A 19007-nucleotide genomic window follows, 5' to 3' on the forward strand; every position below is an offset into this window, starting at 1 on the left:
CCGCACGTGGTATTTTGTGGAAGAGCCACACTCAAGGGGCCAAAGAGCCGCATGTGGCTCTCGAGCCACGGTTTGCTGACCACTGGCCTAGACCAACCAGCCTAGATGCTCCAGTACTGTCTGTTGCAGAGGCAAACATGGTTCACATTCAGACAGGATCTTATGACTTCAGACGTGCTCTGTGCTCTTGGGTTTCCCAAAGGCAGAAACCAAAGTGTCTACAACCAGTGGTTCTCACCCCTGGCCATGTGCCAGAATCATCGAGCCTCTAGCCCAGAGTCTGATTCAATTGTATCTGTTAAATAAGCTTTACTGGGGCATAATAAACAAACAGTAAAATTTATACATTTTAAGTATACAGTATGCTAAGCTTTGACAAATGCACATCCTCATGTAACCACAATCATAATTGAGATTGTATAATATTTCCATAGCCATACAAGTTCCCAGTGTCCCTTTGCAGTCCATCCCTCATCCACACAATGGCCTCAAGGCAATCACTGATTTTTTTCCTATCATTATAGATTAGAGTTATCCTTTCTAAAATTTCATATAAATGGACTCATATAGAATGTACTCATTGTGTCTGGCTTCTTTTTATAAGTATAATACTTGTAGATTCATTTACATTATTGTATCATCAACATTTTGTTCCTTTTTATTGCTGAGTAGTATTAATATATGGATATACCACCTATGTTTTCCCATTCATCTGTTGATGCATATTTGTTTCCATTTTAGGCTATTATGAATAAAATATTAGCTTCCTATGTCAGCCATAACAAATTACTGCAAACTTGGTTGCTTCAAACAACATACATTTTTTTTCTCTTACAGTTCTGGAGGTCAGAAGTCCAAAATGAGTGTTACTAGGCCAAAACCAAGGTATCAGCAGGTGTGATCCCTTAGGAGGCTCTCAGGGTGGCTGTGTTTCCTTGCCTTTTCCAGCTGCATTCCTTGGCTCATGGCCTCTTCCTCCATCTTCAAAGTCAGGAGCCTGGCAGCTTCTCTCTGTGACTCTGCTTCTCTCTACTTCTATCGCATGGCCTTCTCCTCTTTGTCTGTAATTTCCCTCCATCTCCTACTTATAAGGACACTAGTGATTGCATTTAGGGCTCATCTGGATAATCAAGCATGACATCCCCGTCATAAGATCCTCAAATTCATCGTATGTACAAAGTGTTATTTGAATAAGATAATGTCCACAGGTTCCAGATATTAAGACATGGACATCTTTGGGAAGGGGGGCAGGGAGACCATTATTCAGCACACAATATTAGGAATATTCAGGGACGAGTCTTTGTTAGATATATGCTTTTGTTTATCTTGGGTAAATACCTAGACATAGAATTTCTGGGTCATTTGGTAAGTACATATTTAACTTCATAAAAAACTGTCAAGCTATTTTCTAAAGTGGTTGTACCACTTTACATTCTTACCAGCAACGTGAGATTTCCATCCATCCTCACTAACAGTTGTTATTGTCAGTGTGTGTGTATATATATATACACACACACACACACATATATATGTATATATACACATATATGTTTATATATGTGTATGTGTATATATACATATACATGTACATATATACATATATATATATATATGCGCACACACACACACACACACACATATATAAAAATGTTTTACTGACTATTTAGAGAGAGAGGAAGGAAGAGGGACAGAGAGACAGAAGCACTGATGAGAGAGAAACACCATCAGCTGCCTCATGCACTGGGGATCAAGCCTGCAACCCGGCATGTACCCTGACTAGGAATCGAACCAGTGACCTCTTGGTTCATGGGTTGATGAAAAACCACTGAGCCACGCCAACAGGGTAATCTTTTTAATTTTAACCATTCTAGTGATAAGCTATATATCTAGATATATGCTACACAGCATATCTCCTTATAGTTTTAATTAGCATTTCCCTGCTGATCAATGAAACTAAGTATGTTATGTGCTTATTGGCCATTTATATATCTTCTTTAGTGAAGTGTCTATCAAAATCTTTAGCTTATTTTTTTAAATCTGAGTAGCTTTTTTATTATTATTTAGTAATATGTATTATAAATATATTCTTCCAATCTGTGGCTTGTCTTTCATTTTCTTAACAATGTCTTTCCAAAAGCAAAAGTCCAAGAATTGGTGAAGTCCAATTTATCTTTTTTTTTCCTTTTATAGTTCATGCTTTTTCTATCCTAAAAACTCTTATCTATTCAAGGTTACAAAGATTTTTTTTTTAATGACTCTCACAAACAGGCAAAGTCGAGAGCTACTGGTCTATCAGGAATCTGACCTAGCTTTCTAAACTTAACTTGGCTTTCCGCCACAGAACCTCAGGATAATAAAGGTCAGACAGGAGTACAGTTAGCTGGAATACTGTAAAAAAGGATGCAACTGAGAGTCTTAGGACAATTGACCAGCTTCCAAACCTACATGTGAGCAAACTGTCCAGGGCTAAAAACAGTGACTTGAAAAGCAAAGTCCAGGTACTTTTAAGTGTATTCCAGCTAAGTGAAAGGAGGAAGAGAGAATAGGACTGTTCTCTCCTCTCCGAGAAAAAGCACACCCAAGTTTATTTGAGTTTATGCTGAGAAAGTGGGGAAAATTATTTGTAGTTTTGGTGGGATTCTTTAGAATGTGCCTCTCACAGACAACATGGAACCGGAGTGTTTGACAGTGAGTGTTTGGCAACCGTTTTTTAAGCCACTGCATTAAAAGATGAAGGTGGCAGCAATAATATTTGCCCAAACCTGGGTTCCAACAGGGGTTAGACAGACGGAGCTTTCATTACACGAGAGGAGATGTCAGGAGCACCAAATGGGCTCAATTTCCCCTGGAGTCCTCAACAAAGTGGGTCTGTTTCTAAGCTGTGGACAGGAGGCTACTTTCTCCAGATGTTATATTTAGCTAAAGGAATCCACCATGGTTTCATGCAAGTGTAAAATATGTCCCAGCAAACATAACCACAAACCAGAGGCCCAGCAGGGAGCATCCCTTAAGGACGTTCAGTAGCATAGAGGGGTCAATTGTACAGCCACCCTGACATCCCCAAATTAGCTGAGTTAGCTGTGGGCCAGATATTTGGCCAGTTCTCACATTTAATGAGTCTTTGTTTCTCTCTTACTAGACATTGTGCCCCGAGGGAGAAAAATACTGCTGCCCTATTTCCCTCTCAACTTCCAGCTGCTTGCCCAGACACCAGGTAGAAGAAACAACCCCATGTTGATGTTTAACACCTCCATACCCTTTGAAGGTTTGTGTTTAAGAGAAAAGGTTAGATTAATTCTGTAACCAAGTGAAATACCTGGATTCAACAGAAAAGAGTAAGAAAATCTGAAACACTCTCTACTCTGCACACCCTACCTAGATCCTAATGGAACTCATACATAGAAACCTTGAGTTCTAGAGACAAATATCTGGATTTAAATACTAGCTTCGCCTTTTTTTTTCTTTTTAATCTCTCTAAGCCTCAGTTTCCTCCTTCATAAAATAGGGATAATAGTACTATTTACCTTATAGAATTATTATAAGGATTAAAAAAGGTAATGTATTTAAGGTGTTTAACATTGTACCTGGCACATAAGATTTCAAAAAATGTTGGTTTTTGAAATTCACCTGTGCCAGTGAATCAAGTTTTATAGATTAAAAAGAGGAAGGAGGAGGAAGAGGAAGAGGAGGAGGAGGAGGAAGAAGAGAAAAGGAGACAACCCATGTTTCTTGCCACTGATGAACAGATTCACATTTGTGAATTTTCATAGGTATCCATAGCTGACTCAGAAATAAAGGTATTCTTTCTGAAGTTGGCGTCTCTTTTGCTGCTGGAACCAAATTTACAGGTAAAAGAAAAGGTGTATCTATTTTACACATGTGTATTCCACTTCTGCATCTCTTGGCTGCTGGCCTTTATAGATAACAGAATCTGAGTGCTGCATTCCCTGAGAAATGTAGTCTTCCATTGCTTAAGCTAGCCCCCTCCATACCCACATCTACTCTTGTTTGTCCTTATCTCAGGGACTGCAACTAACCTATCAGAATTTAATAAAGATCACCAACAACTGTAGAATATCCTCATCATCATAGAATTACAGTATATTAGACTTCAAAAGCAGCATGGAGATCAAACAGCCTAACTCTCAAAAAAACAAAAACAAAAACACTTCAGGGAACTGAGGCTCAGAAAGGAGAAGTAATCAGCCAAGGAGTTGGAGTTACTAGCAAAGCTGAGCCTGAGGGAAAAGGTTACTTGGAAAAGGCCTCTGTTCGGAGAGCACAGCCACGCCCTGAAGCTTCACGTAGCTGACAGGGTAGCCAGGTACATTCTTTAGTTCTCTTATCTGATTACTGTATCTTAAGCAGTGGGATTCTAATTCTTCCTGTGCACCATACTCTAACCAAAAGAGATGAAAAAACCAAGGTATGGAGAGAGAATGCTTCTGTGTCCATTACTAGAAAGCAGAGAGGCTCACACCCAGCCAAACCAGAATTAATCTATGTTAAAAATATATTCATATTTTTATTGATTTATAGAGAGAAATGGAGGGAGAGAGAGAAACATCAATGTGAGAGCGGAACATCACCAACTGCCTCCTACACACCCCTATAGGGGATTGAGCCGACAACATGGGCATATGCCCTGACCTGAATAGATTTGGCAACCTTTGGGTGCACGGGGCAATGCCCAATCAACTGAGCCACACTGGCCAGGGCAAATGAATCTATGACTTAATTGATAAAAATTTATCAAGATCTCTATGATCTGTAACTATAAACAACTATATGACTAAACCTCATAAACAAAGGTTGAATGAGAGAAACCAGACAGAAAAGATACACTCTGTATGGGTCTATTTATATAAAGTATGAAAACGAATCTCCGCTATTCAATGTCACGACAATTGTTATCCTTGGGTTTTGGGACTTGTCTCCTCCTAACTCCTTAATGACTAGAAAGAAGCACGGGGGAGGGGTGCGGTGCTTCTAGGGCACTGAAATATTCTGTTTCTTGATCTGGGAGCTAGTTACCAAATATGTTGTTTATAAAAACGCATTTAGCTATAAGCCTAAATGTGTAATTCTCTTCAATAAAATGTAATATATAGATAATGCAATAAAGTGTGAGTAATTAGAAATTCTTTCTAATCCCCCCAGCATAGAAATGCCCAGCTTAAGTAGATGAACTCAGAGACCATTGCTAGGAATATTATTCACAAGTGGATTTTCCTACTAAAGGGCAAGTGTCTTGTATACATGCCATGCAGCTAGGACTTTAGTAAAATGTGAAGGGCACCTGAGGAACCAGGGACATTCATGGTTTGGGTAACTGGCTGCCTTCAACATAAACATCTCTGAGATCTGGAGGGGCTACAAGACTCTCAGCTTGGTTCTCCCCTAAACTTCTAAAGCTGGGAGAAAAGGGAGCTGAGAGATTGGGTGACATCTAGATAACTGACCATCTCTCACAAAAATTTTTTCTCAGATGAACACAGCAAACAGAAGAGAAAACTATCAGTCACCCCCTTTCCTTCTCAAGGTGGCTAAAGTGGCTGTCCAGGGCATAAAGAAGAGCTGAAGTAGTATCTGATTACTATCAAGGTTCCACCTAAATAAGTTTTAAATTTTTATAATAAAAATTGTATCTATTAAAGGTGTATAACAATGATTTTATATACATACTAGAGGCCTGGTGCACAGATTCGTGCACATTGAAAGGAAATTAATTAGAAGAAATATTTTAGAGGCCTGGGAGGGACTGCGGGAGATTGGCTCCAGGGAGTGTCCGGCGTGTCTTGCCCAGTCCCAAACGGCCGGACGGTCGGACCCCAGCAGCAAGCTAACCTACCGGTGGGAGCGTCTACCCCCTGGTGATCAGTGTGCATCATAGCAACAGGTTGTTCCGTTGCCAGTTGTTCCACTGTTCGGGCGATTTGCATATTAGGGTTTTATTATATAGGATAAAATAATTTCTATAACCCGGCTAATTAACATATCTCCTCACATAGTTAGTTACCTTTGTGTGTATGAAAAGAGCACCTGAAATCTGCTCTTTTAACTTATTTCCAGTATTCAATACAGTATTATCAACTACTAGAGGCCCGGTGCACAAAATTTGTGCATGGGGGAAGGGGTGTGGGAGGGTCCCCTCAGCCGGGCCTGCACCCTCTCGAAATCCAGAACTCCTCGGGGGATGTCCGACTGCCGGTTTAGGCCCAATCCCTGCAGTCGGACATCCCTCTCGCAATCCGGGACCACTGGCTCCTAACCACTCACCTGCCTGCCTGCCTGATCGCCCCTAACCATTCACCTGCCTGCCTGATTGCTTCTACCACCTCACCTGCCTGCCTGATTGCCCCAACCACTCGCCTGCCTGCCTGATCGTCCCTAACTGCTCGCCTGCCTTCCTGATCGCCCCTAACCGCCTCTGCTTCAGCCCCTGAAGCTGTGGCTTCATCCGGAAGGACATCCAGAATGACATCAGGAAGGTCGGTCGGCTGTCCAGTCTAATTAGCATATTACACATTTATTATTATAGACAGTCATTCATTTTAGTCATATACACACATCACTAATTTGTTGCAGAATAATTCAAATAATGACAAGCAAGCTACAGCAGATGCTAAAAGCTATGAGTAGATGGTGAAAAGTATCCTTGCCCCTAAATGAAGCATGGCCCCAACCACAGCACAGCCAGGCCACTAAATATAACCAGTGAGATCTGGAGGAAGTTATCTTTCTCTCCCTTCTTTTCACTGTCAAATGTTATACCCTTAATATACTATCTCTAAGACACAGGGAAAGACCCCTTCACAGATGCAACTATGTAGTTGGAAGATTCTAAATAATTTATTTTTTCATGTTGTTTAAACAGAAGAAATTAGTTCTAATACCAATCCTATTGATATCTGGAAAACTTCCTAATGTTAAGAATTGGAAAACTGCCCTGGCCAGTGTTGCTCAGTGATCAGAGCTTCGGGCCATGCGCTGAAGGGTCTCGGGTTCAATTCCCGGTCAAGGGCTCATACCTGGGTTGCAGGTTCGATCCCTGGCCCTGGTCGGAGTGTGTGTGATGGGAGGCAACCACTTGTATCTCTCTCACATCGATGTTTCTCTTTCTCTATCTCTACCTCTCTCTAAAAATCAATGGAAAAAATATATCCCTAGTGGAGGATTAACAACAACAACAAAAATTGGAAAACCAAGAGCTATAGCTGACCACAGTCCTATTGACTAAAATCCTTTCTCTCCCAGCCTCAAATTTTAACACTGAATTTTGTCAACTGGAAACCAATGAATTCCATATATAGAAAACAAATAAAATAGCCCTATATAGATTCTTTACACCTATAACTTGTGGTAAGATTATTTGCTTTCTGAAATATCTTCTGTGGATCTCAGACCTCAGTGTTAGACATGGTATATCATGTACAATGGTTGGGGCCTTTGCCACCATTTGTTACCAAAATTCATGAATAAATGACTCCATTGAGAGTTCAGGTTGAGAGAGCTAAGTAAAGAAGTTTCTGGCTTTCCAAGAGATAGTTCCGCTACTGATAGGTAAGGTGAATTTGCCATAAATTTCTTAAGATTATCACAATTATTTTTGAGTCTTTCCTTGGTCAATTTTCTTAACTTATACCCAAGTTATTATGACAAACAAATGAGCCTCAAAAAGCATTCAGAACTTAAAGAAAAGATATGTCATGAAAGGAGAGACCAAATTCTTAAGTTCCCCTTAGACAAGATAAGAACTTGGAAAGAGAACTAAACCAAAAACATAAATATGTGAATTTGCTAAATGGACTAGAAGAAAAAAAACATGAAGTGACACGGAAGGTCCCTGAATCTTAACAGCTTCACAAATCACGTATGGAAATCGACTAACCATAATTAACACATGCAAATTATGAATTATGCTGCCAATCCTGGGGTTATACCTGGCAAATGGTTACTTTCCTGGCCCTACTATTAATTCAGCTCAGAAAGAAAGAAAAGAATGTCAATTTAATATTCTGCCTCCATGAGTATATGATATGGAATGACCAATTTCAAGTCTTATACGTGGGACAATAAGATCTTCTTTCTCTTATTTACAAAACTGTGTCATTGCTCCACCCAACTAGCTTATGACTATAAACAGCTACATACCTTTTTAAAGAGTCTTCCTGAGTCCTCGCTGACTTGAACAAATCGAGGAATGATGTTATTCAAGTAGATGTCACTCAGGGTGGTGTGGTCCCTGCTCTCCCGCTTCACCTGGTTTAAGAGGAGATTCCAGCAGTTGACTGGAGAGAGAACATTCTGATCTTTCCTGCAGAGAAACAGCAAGAAAAAAAAATCATTGTTAGTAAGCAACCAGGATCAACATCTGTGACTACAGTCCACATCACAAAATCACAGTGATCAAAGCCACGCCAGAAATACCGTTATTTTTCCTGCACTCTGCACCTCTCGTGTTCTCTTTTCCTAACAACTCAATGGAGAAAAGGGAGAAAATGAGGATAATGATAAGGAGAGGGAAGGAAGAGGAAAGAAGAGAAGGAGGAGGAGAAGCAAGATTATCTGTTGAATATCTACTATGTTCTAGGAACTTGGGAGACTGTTTTATGTGCATTATTTCATCTAAGCTCCATCATTTCATTGTAAACAAAGAAACAAACCCAAAACATAAATATATGAATTTGCAAAATGGACAAACACTACCATTATCTCCATTTTACTGAGTAGAAAACTTATCCACAGCTAGTAAGAAGGAATCATGCAGCTAGTAAGATGAAGTCAGGGACTAGAACCACAATTCTGTGTTGTTTGACTAGAAAAAGCTCTAGGTTGTCACACGCCAAGGCCATTCCCTTGGCCACTAAGTCATCTGGTATGCATCTAGGGTTAGAGACAAAAAGTTAGAGATTTTGTCTAGAGACAAAAATTATTAGAGCAATACAGACTAAACGCCCACACACCTATTGCAGAATTCCATGAATACAAGATTAGAGGCAGTTGCCATGAAAAAGTCACTAAAAACTCTTCAGTTCCATAGAACACATCTAAGGAAGCTTTGGTTTCACTGATTGAGCCATTATCTCATGTCCCATACACCCTAGAGTACAATCATTCCCAGAACACATGTATTCCTACAACTTCTACAGCCTGAGTGGAACAGTAAAATGCCAAACCTAGATGCTCATTTCTAATGAAAGCATTGTGATCTGAAAGAATTATTTTCTACTCAGTTTACAGCACTAATTTAAGCAACAGAAAGTTCTGCATCTGCAACTTGGATCTCTTTAAGGAGAAAAACAGAAAGTAGGGGTTGCTTGCGGTCCTATTTATCAAGGGCTTACTATGTTTTTAGCACATAGCTGGGCCCCATGGATGATGTTATATAACTTGAACCCTACAACAGCCTGGTGAAATGGGTGTTACTAACTGCATTCAGCAGAAGAGTAAAGTTGGACTAAGAAAGGTTAAATATCACCCTAACCGGTTTGGCTCTATGGATAGAGCGTCAGCCTGCGGACTCAAGGGTCCCGGGTTCGATTCCGGTCAAAGGCATGTACCTTGTTTGCGGATACATCCCCAGTGGGGAGTGTGCAGGAGGCAGCTGATCGATGTTTCTAACTCTCTATCCCTCTCCCTTCCTCTCTGTAAAAAATCAATAAAATATATTTTTTTTTAAAAAGAAAGGTTAAATATCTTGGTCAAGGTCACGTAGCTAAAAAGTGGCAATTCTGAAATTAAAACCAAAGCCTTATAATTGCAAAGAGAATCTGCTTAATCACCTCAAAGAATCATTTTCCTGTTTATTCCCTTACCCGTCCCTCCAGTCCAACTCTCAGAGCAAAGAAAGTGGCTTGAGTGTGGTTTGACTTAGTCAGCACTGTCTCCATTCAGGGCTGGAGGGCGCCAGGCACCTGTGATTTGTAGAGTATGGAATCCAACTTAGAAGGGCTTTCCCATTTCTGTTATGAGGAAACTATTGACAAATAATCATGCCAAACCTACTCTGGCTTCAGTTCCCTGCAGTAGGCATTATCACAGTGTCTCATGGGCTGCCAGGTGAACCTCACTATATACAAACTTGGGAATAAAGAATCAATGCGTGTATCTGAACTTCTGAGCAATGTGCTATTGGTTGGAATGGATGTTGCTCTGTACTAATAGCTTTTAATTCCAGCTTGTGTGCCTCCTTCAGTAAAACTGTTTGGGTGAGCATATAACTTCATACATAGTGGTCAAGTTTAATTACATCCCACAGAAGGCTCAGGAGCCCATGCTATAGACCAGTGATGGCAAACCTATGACACGCGTGTCAGAGGTGACACGCGAACTCATTTTCTGTGTGCCTCCTTCAGTAAAACTGTTTGGGTGAACATATAACTTCATACATAGTGGTCAAGTTTAACTACATCCCACAGAAGGCTCAGGAGCTCATTCTATAGACCATATTTGGGTAGTGAGAATAGTCATGCTCATTATCATCCTATACACGGCACCAGAGTTAAGTTAGGGTTTTTCAAAATGCTGACACGCCAAGCTCAAAAGGTTTGCCATCACTGCTATAGACCATGGTTGGGTAGTGAGAATAGTCATGCTCATTATCATCCTATCTCATTATCAATTGCAATGTTTCTTATATACTTTTGGGATTATCCAGTTAATATTTATGAAGGTGAGTGAGAATAGCTGGTAGGCAATATTAATTAAAACAAAATTATCATTTTTCAAGCACCTAAATCAATTTAAAACTATTTCAAACAACTCATTTGTGTGAATTAGTAGTTTCTTGATATTGGGCAACCCAAATCAGAACCAGAAATAACTTGGATGCTAAAACTGACATAAAACTGCAACTCTGATTCATAATCCCAATGTCAATCAATATTTTGGGTTCATAAACACAGTCTCATGTGCTCACTGGTAGACTCTGTAATAAGGGCTTTTTATAAATTTCCACTTTAAAAGTAGATTTACACTAGTAAATCTGTTGCATATATGGGGGTTTATGCAAGATTTTTATTTTTAAAAAGGAACCTGTGGCTTTAAAAAACAGTATTAGACACTGTTTTCTTTTAGGGGTTCCCATCTCTTTTACTAATACTGTACTTTCTCATATAATGTGTTTGGTTCTTTGAGTTTGTATGCTTTTTCAGACTAGATTCCTCTTCAACTGAGGTGTTTTAATTAATTCATTTATTTATTTTGGGAAGGTGGTGGGGCAGGAGAGGGGAAAGGCATGCTGTAGAAGAAACACAAATACACTGTAGAGACAATTTTCCCAGCCAACACGAACAAAGATGAAACACACTTCAGGCTGGAAAATAAGCGAGGCACTGAGACGTGATTTCATGGGGAGCCTATTAAGGTTCTGCTAGAGTGGTTTCCTGCTTTAGCAGCTTTGCAGCCTTATTTTATTTGGGGCTGCTGGAGCCAGGGGAACCTCGTTTGGTTAGGAGATTGAAATTTGCCTTTATATCTTTTCCATCTATCGTTTGTTTGTACAGTTTCTTTACTTTCCCCGCCCCCAGAGTCTTAGGTTGTGTAATACTTGGGCATTTAAAGAAAAAGGTCTACATCCCTTAGGAATGTGCTGAACAGCTGCAAACCTCCTCAAACACTAATCCCTAAAAAGCAGACAAAATATCCAGAAGTGTTTTTCTTGCTTAAAAAAAATTTTTAGGAGGAAGATCAAAAAAGCATCATACTGTACTTGAGAGGAGATGACTCTGGAGTCCAAACAAAGGAGACCAGAAAGTCACAAGCCGACTAAGCATGCACTGAAAGAAATAAACCTGCACAGCTCAATCGTTAGCTTCAAATACATTAACCCAGTTTTTCTCTTCAACTTAGATTATTTATGGATGTTCAACACACTTGGCAACCAATGCTCAAAGGGATTTCTCTCGAATATCTAGGGGAAGACCTCCATAAAAGTCCAAGTTGGCTTGTATTACGCTTCCTTTTTTTGCGCTTCCCTCTGTTCGGTTTCAGCTATCTCATCTGTGAAATGGACACATCCCTATCTGTGTCCATCTAGCTCCCTAAAGATCTTCAAAGCAGGACTGCAAAACCCTAGAAGCTCTGCTGGCCTAAGGTGCCATTTAATTAATAATTGCTATGTTCATAGCTCTGCAGATGGGCTGTGTGACACGAGCTTGGCATCACTGAGTGGCTTGAGCTTCTGTATTCCCTCTAGTAAAGAAGGTTTGTTTCCCTTTGGGCCAACAGTGTCTGTCTGACTTGCCCACCTCACAGGTCTGTTGTGTGGCTCAAATGAGATGGTGGATGCAAAAGAATTACAACAACAGTAAAACACTATACAAATGTGAAAAAAAATTATTATTTTTATTTCCAAACAAACTAGGACTCAGCTTTCATCATCTTCCAACATGCTCCTCACCCGGCCCTGGGCCAAGGCCAAGAGTGCTGCTGAAAACGAACAGCCCTCGGCAAATAATGTTCGGGATAAGACAGCAGCAACAGGCAATTAACCAAGCAGCTGTGGTCTCCGGGAAGACGTGAGGGAGATGCGAATGGGAGAGCAGAATCTAATCTTCCACTGTCCTTCCCCTGAGGTGGAACTGCTCAGCCCTGCATCCCGCACAGGGACTGTGAGCTGAGGCCCACAGGAAGGAGCCAGAGGGAGCCCAGGGAGCCAGCACCCGGTGCTTCAGCAACTTCTGCTGAGCTCCCTTTCTCAGAATTCCTTTCAAAACTGCTGGTCTCTATACAGAGATGGCAAATATTAGTACTAATACATCTAAGAATATTGTTTCTCATTCTAAAAAATAGACATAGCCCTAGCTGGTTTGGCTCAGTGGATAGAGCGTTGGACTGCGGACTGAAGGGTCCCAGGTTCGATTCCAGTCAAGGGCACATGCCTGGGTTGCAGGCTCGATCCCCAGTTGGGGGTGTGCAGGAAGCAGCCAATCAATGATCCTCTCTCATCATTGATGTTTCTATCTCTCCCTCTCCCTTCTTCTCTGAAATCAATAAAAATATATTTAAAAAACAAGATTAAAAATAGACATATATATGTGATGATAGATAAAATAAAAATGAGCTAAAGACACCATTCAGCGTATGTTATTGAGCATCCAACCATAAGGAGGATAAGAAGAAGGTACATACATAATAGAAGCGATCATTTAGTGATGGTTGGACAGGGAACTTGTGACAAGGCCCAGGCTGGATTTGTAAACCTAAATTCCTCCCTGGCACCTTGATTAAAATGAAGTGAAGTGACGCAGCCTAAGAGATTATTTTATTCAGATGAGTGTTATTAGCCTTCCTGGCTTATTTTCTCTATTATGCATTTTGCTGATGCTGACAGAAGCAGACGGGCCGGATGGAGAGGCAAAGCCGCAGCGGATTAATGGTTCGACAGTGCCATGCATAAAATCAGACCCTTTGCTGACCCAGATAAGCCAGAGGATGGATTGGATTTGCTGGGGAAGGTGTTAAAAAAAGAGGGGGTGGGGGGTGTCTCCAAGGTGGAAAGTGACTTGAAAAGATTCTTCCTGTAATGGTAGCTGCTTGGTTGTGTGACCCATTAGTACATAAGCAGCCTAAAGGCATCTTTCAAAGACAGGCAGGCAGGCGGGCAGGGAGCAGGGAGCAGGCAAGCATACGTCTCTGGGCTTATCACAGCTCAGGCTTCTGCTTTGCCAGCAATGAGATCAGAATTCTAAGACGGAACGATAAAAGGGCTAAAGGCAAAAATGTATATTCTATGTATGGAGAAATGAGCTTTCAAGTTTTCAGGGACAAGTTAATACCACAAATTGTCTTCAGTAGCCTGGACAGATGATTAGAAAGGATTCAAGCAGTGGTGTACCCACCTTACTCAAAATAGTCTAAGTTGTCCCCTATAATCAGGTTTGGGGGAAGAGCTGTATGGAAATGGAATTCTTGTGGCTCTGGGTTAGTTCCAGGGAATCCAGACACACCCTTAGGATAATGGCATGTCCTAGAGCTGGGAGCTTAGGAATCTGCTTTGAAGTTAAGAACTGGAGCAGCTCCGTGTTTGACATTTTAATAATGTCAGCACCGTGTCTGACATTTCCTGAATGATGGCAGGACCAAGATTCCTCTGGGTTAGGTAGGGAATGAGAGTGGTTCCCAAATCTGAGCCACTGTAGACTCTAACCAGAAATGTCTCCATCAATTTATGTCAGGTAAGAGACTTTGTCTTCCCTTCAACCACCCCCACCCCACCCCACGTTCTTGGCAGGGAGAGAAGGTTGGAGGTTCTTCAAATCACTTGAGACCTATGTACCTGGCATTGTTCTGGGCAAAAGGGATAAAGGGAACGACATTCTTGTTTCTGACCTGCTTCTCTCATGTTTGCAGATCTCCTGGATCCGAGACATGACTTTTCTGCCTCTAGACTATCTGTCGGCTACAACCTATATCTTATCCTGGTCTTGATGCTTGTGTGTACACTAGCTTGAATGGCCCATTGTGAAACCCAGCCCTCTCTATGACTTCTGCCAACCTGGAACCTTCCCTTCGTTTACAGCCATGTCTTGCCACTAGCATTCTCAGAGCTACAGGGAGATATAAACAAAATGGCTAGTTAACTCTCCTTGTGTACTCTGGGTACAATCTAAATGCTAGAGAACAAGCACTATGCACTCTACCCCTATATGATCTATAGAACTAAGGGCCTAGAAATTTATTTATTAAATTTTCCCCCAAAACACCCCTCAAAGTAGGCTGTGATCATTATCAAAAGGTTTCAGCTGACTAAGTCACTTCATTAAAATAAAACATCATAGCATGAGCAAAAGATATAACAAAGGTATGACTGATACCCCATAAATAATTACAGCACATGACAAATATACAGAGAAAAAAATACACACAGGTGTGTTAGTAGATTTTTTAAATGAATGAAATCTTAGGAGATGACTGATAGCCAGTCTGGCTCAGCCCTGATAGTTCTTGCTAGAGCAATAAATGCCTGTCTGTGCCAATCTGAAATGACGTCACTCAAAAATTCACACACTTATTTTCAAAGCAGTAACCACTACCTTGGGAGCATGCAGCTCCCTGGCACCAGGCACAAGCTGAGTAGTTTGATCTATAGCCAGCAACTCCTCCTGCCTGGCAAATGGTACTGTACGTATATGTATGCCAAGTACGAACAAGCCACCTTGGAAGAGAGGATATCCCTAAGATTCAGACCACCCCCTCCTGAATATACCTGTTAATGGTATAATGAGTTCCCTTACATGGTTCATGATAACAATGAGAAAAGAGGAATAAAGTAATATAACTTGATTCTGTGAAACGATAGAGCTAAAAGGGATGAAGTCTAAATAGTCACCAGATCTGCTGCATTATCATTTCTCATGTGTCACTTTGATATTTATTCTGCCTTACTAGAAGGGAGTCTCTTGAGGACAGGGTACATGTTGGAATATTCAATGAACATCTATCACCAAGAATGGGTGGGAACTTAATCAGCATTGACTAATGACAGATGCCATAACTACAGAAATCCTGTAAGTGTTGAGCACAGTAAGACAATTCATTTAATGAATAGTTAATATCTTCAGCCTCCATCAATCTTGTCCAATCAACTGTTGCAGGACGTATCTGGGTGGCTGTTGAGTGACTGGATTTGTACACCCATTGGTTTATGTGTTCTAAATTAGAGCATATTATTAACCACTTTGATGCTTTTCTGGAAAAATGTTAAAGAGTTAGAGTAAGAGATGCCCTGGTCAATTTCCAGGTTAGTAGGTTACTGAGTTCTACAGGTCAGGAATCTGTATGGCACCCACCCACCCCAGCAAGGTGGTTCTCTGTGAAAAGCATCCTGAACCATGCATACTAGTCTTAGTTTTGCCACTTACTAGCCAAGTAACCTTGATAAATCACAGATGCACTCTGGGCCTCAGTACTTCTTCATGTGCTTAAAATGATAACTGAAGACCGCATACCTTCCCTGCCTAACTCATATGGATACTATGAAGACCAAATCAACCAAAGTGATGACCACAAAAAAACACTTCATAAACACTAAAGAGTCCTACACTTACAAATCAATATCGCCATCATTTACTATTGTTATAACCATTATTATTACTTGACAGTCCACACAATGTATTTACACCCATCAAAAAAAAAAAAGAAAAAGTTGTTAGAGAGTAATGGCTAAAAAGACAAACATGTCCCCAAATTCCCAGGACTTATTACTCAAGTTTGTAATCAACTTGCTTTATACATTTCATACTTCATCAGTGCACTAAATATTGCTTTTAACTTATATGGTTGTCTGGAAATTATCAAACTCAGTGAATCTCCTGTGCCCAACCTAGAACAGGCTGTAAAGAGAAGACTTTTGGTTGCGCGCCAGGGTCCCAAGATGTCGAACCCAAAGTACAAGCCGGCGCGCCTGGCCACTTTGCCCCCTACCCTTGACCCAGCCGAATATGACATATCTCCGGAAGCCGGGAAGGCGCAAAAAGTGCAAAATGAAAAGCAGGAAGGAACAAAAAATAGAATCACAGAATTTCAGAGCCAGCAGGGTTAACAGGGACTTTAATTTTAAGATGATTTAGAGTCTAGACCAAATTTGTCATTTTATTATTTTTTTACTAGAGGCCTGGTGCACGAATTTGTGTACGGGTGGGGTCTGGCCGCCCATCCTGATGGGGGCCGATCGGGCCGGGCCAGTGGCCGGGAGGGGATGCAGGAGGTTGGCTGGCTGGCCCCACCCCTAATGGCCCCGATTGGGCCAGTTGGCTGCCGCAGTGCGTGTCACAGCCACCGGTCATTCCGGTAGCTTGGCTTTTATATATATAGATTTTTAAATTGATTTTAGAGAGGAAAGGAGAAGGGGAGAGATCTAGAAATATCAATGGTGAGAGAGAATCATTGATCAGCTGCCTCCTGCACACCCTCCACTGGGGATCGAGCCCTGACCAGAACTATGACCTCTTGGGTCATAGGTTGACACTCAACCACTGAATCACACCATGTGGGCTAAACTTTTCATTTTCTAAGTGAGAAAATTGAGGCTTAGGGAGCCTAAATTCACACAGATAGTAGGGTAGCAAGACAAGAACCCAGGTCTCCTGGCCAGCAATCATTTTCTTACTTCATTGTGGTTGTAGCTCATTTTCAACAAAGAGCCCTTAGCATCTCTAAAGCCCTGGTGCTGAAAGAGTTAATGGACAATGCTCAGAGCACAGAGCTATTCTAAGACAACACATAACAGGAACACCAAGGGTCCATGAACTCAGAGGGAGCAAAACTGCTGGTGTCTAACCGGAAAGCATGTTGACACAAAGCCTGTGGTTACACATGAAAGGCAAGTAAATGAGAAAAGCAGTCTTGATCCCACCCCATTCTAATTTGGGACTGGCTCTGGGCACCTATTGGAGGGCTGGGCCACACCCCAGCCACTTTGTAAAATGACCCTTCAGCTCTGTGGCCTCAGTTAACTCCTTCTCTGCCTTCACAAGGACCATAACAAATATTTTTTTAAAAGACTATCAAGGGATATCAAGATGAAGGGATGAGCATGGGTAATTGGGGTCATTCTGGAATGGGAAGATTCTCTGTGTGGATTCAGATGATACCTACTAGTATCAACCATCTCCGAGCAGTGAGTGATCTGAAGCCTTGCACAGCCAGGCTCCGAAGTCTGTAAGAGAGTAGTTTCTCTATATGAATTCACTTTGCATCACAATCACCTGAAGCAATTGTTTAAAAATCTATCTCGCCCTGGCGGGGTAGCTCAGTTGGTTAGCGCATCATCCCGTTATGCCAAGGTTGCAAGTTCAGGCACTTAAAAGAATTAACCAATGAGTGCATAAATAAGTGCAACAACAAATCAATGTTTCACTCTCTCAAATCAATAAAAAATATTTTTTAATTCTATTTCTCTAGAGGTGCCTCAGTTAACTCCCTCTCTGCCTTCACAAGGACCGTAACAAATATTTTTTAAAAAGACTACCAAGAGATATCAAGGTGAAGGGATGAGCATGGGTAATTGGGGTCATTCTGGAACGGGAAGATTCTCTGTGTGGATTCAGATGATACCTACTAGTATCAACCATCTCCGAGCAGTGAGTGATCTGAAGCCTTGCACAGCCAGGCTCCAAAGTCTGTAAGAGAGTAGTTTCTCTATATGTGAGTCTTCAGGACCCCAATTCACTTTGCATCACAATCACCTGAAGCAATTGTTTAAAATTATATCTTGCCCTGGCGGGGTAGCTCAGTTAGTTAGCGCATCATTCCGTTATGCCAAGGTTGCAAGTTCAGGCACTTAAAAGAATTAAATGAGTGCATAAATAAGTGCAACAAAAAATCAATGTTCGCTCTCTCAAATCAATAAAAAATATTTTTTAATTCTATTTCTCTAGAGGTGGAGTGATGCTCAGAAATCTGCATTTTAAATATGCATCCCAGGTAATTTTAGGCATACCAGAATTTTAAGAACCAATGCTTTTAAAGCAATGTTTTTCAAATTGTGTAATACAATCTACTAATGGGGTTTAAAAAAATCAATTTAGCAAGTCACCATCTAGCATTTCTCAAGATGAAACCAAGTGGAGTAGAATAATACAGAACAAAGTAGAAAATATCAGTACAGCCTGGCAGGCGTGGCTCAATGGTTGAGTGTTGACTTATGAACCAGGAGGTCATGGTTCGATTCCTGGTCAGGGCACATGCCCAGGTTCTGGGCTTGATCCCCAGTGTGGGGCATGCAGGAGGCAGCCGATCAATTATTCTCTCTCAGCATTGATGTTTCTTCTTCTTTCTCTCCCTCTTCCTTCCTCTCTGAAATCAATAAAAATATATTTAAAAGAAATATCAGTACATCACATAGAGTAAAGATCTATAGGTATTCTTTTGCGAAAATACTATGCCACTATAAAAAAGAAGGAACGTTTACCATTTGCAACAGCATGGATGGAACTGGAGAGCATTATGCTAAGCGAAATAAGCCAGTTGGAGAAAGATAAATATCACATGATCTCACTCAT

At 41.0% G+C, this 19007-nt stretch overlaps 1 protein-coding gene across 9 annotated transcripts in view; it reads right to left on the bottom strand.

The window, feature by feature from the left end:
• The window catches only part of SRGAP2 (SLIT-ROBO Rho GTPase activating protein 2), a 246341-nt gene that overhangs the window by 102796 nt on the left and 124538 nt on the right, over positions 1–19007 (bottom strand). For all 9 annotated transcript variants that reach the window (XM_005885244.2, XM_005885240.2, XM_005885243.2 and 6 more), the window contains exon 3: positions 8155–8317. In XM_005885244.2, the coding sequence (XP_005885306.1) occupies positions 8155–8317 (163 nt within the window). The remainder of the gene's footprint in view (positions 1–8154; positions 8318–19007) is intronic.

Source organism: Myotis brandtii, unplaced genomic scaffold (genome assembly GCF_000412655.1).
Source record: "Myotis brandtii unplaced genomic scaffold, ASM41265v1 scaffold898, whole genome shotgun sequence".
NCBI lineage: Eukaryota > Metazoa > Chordata > Mammalia > Chiroptera > Vespertilionidae > Myotis > Myotis brandtii.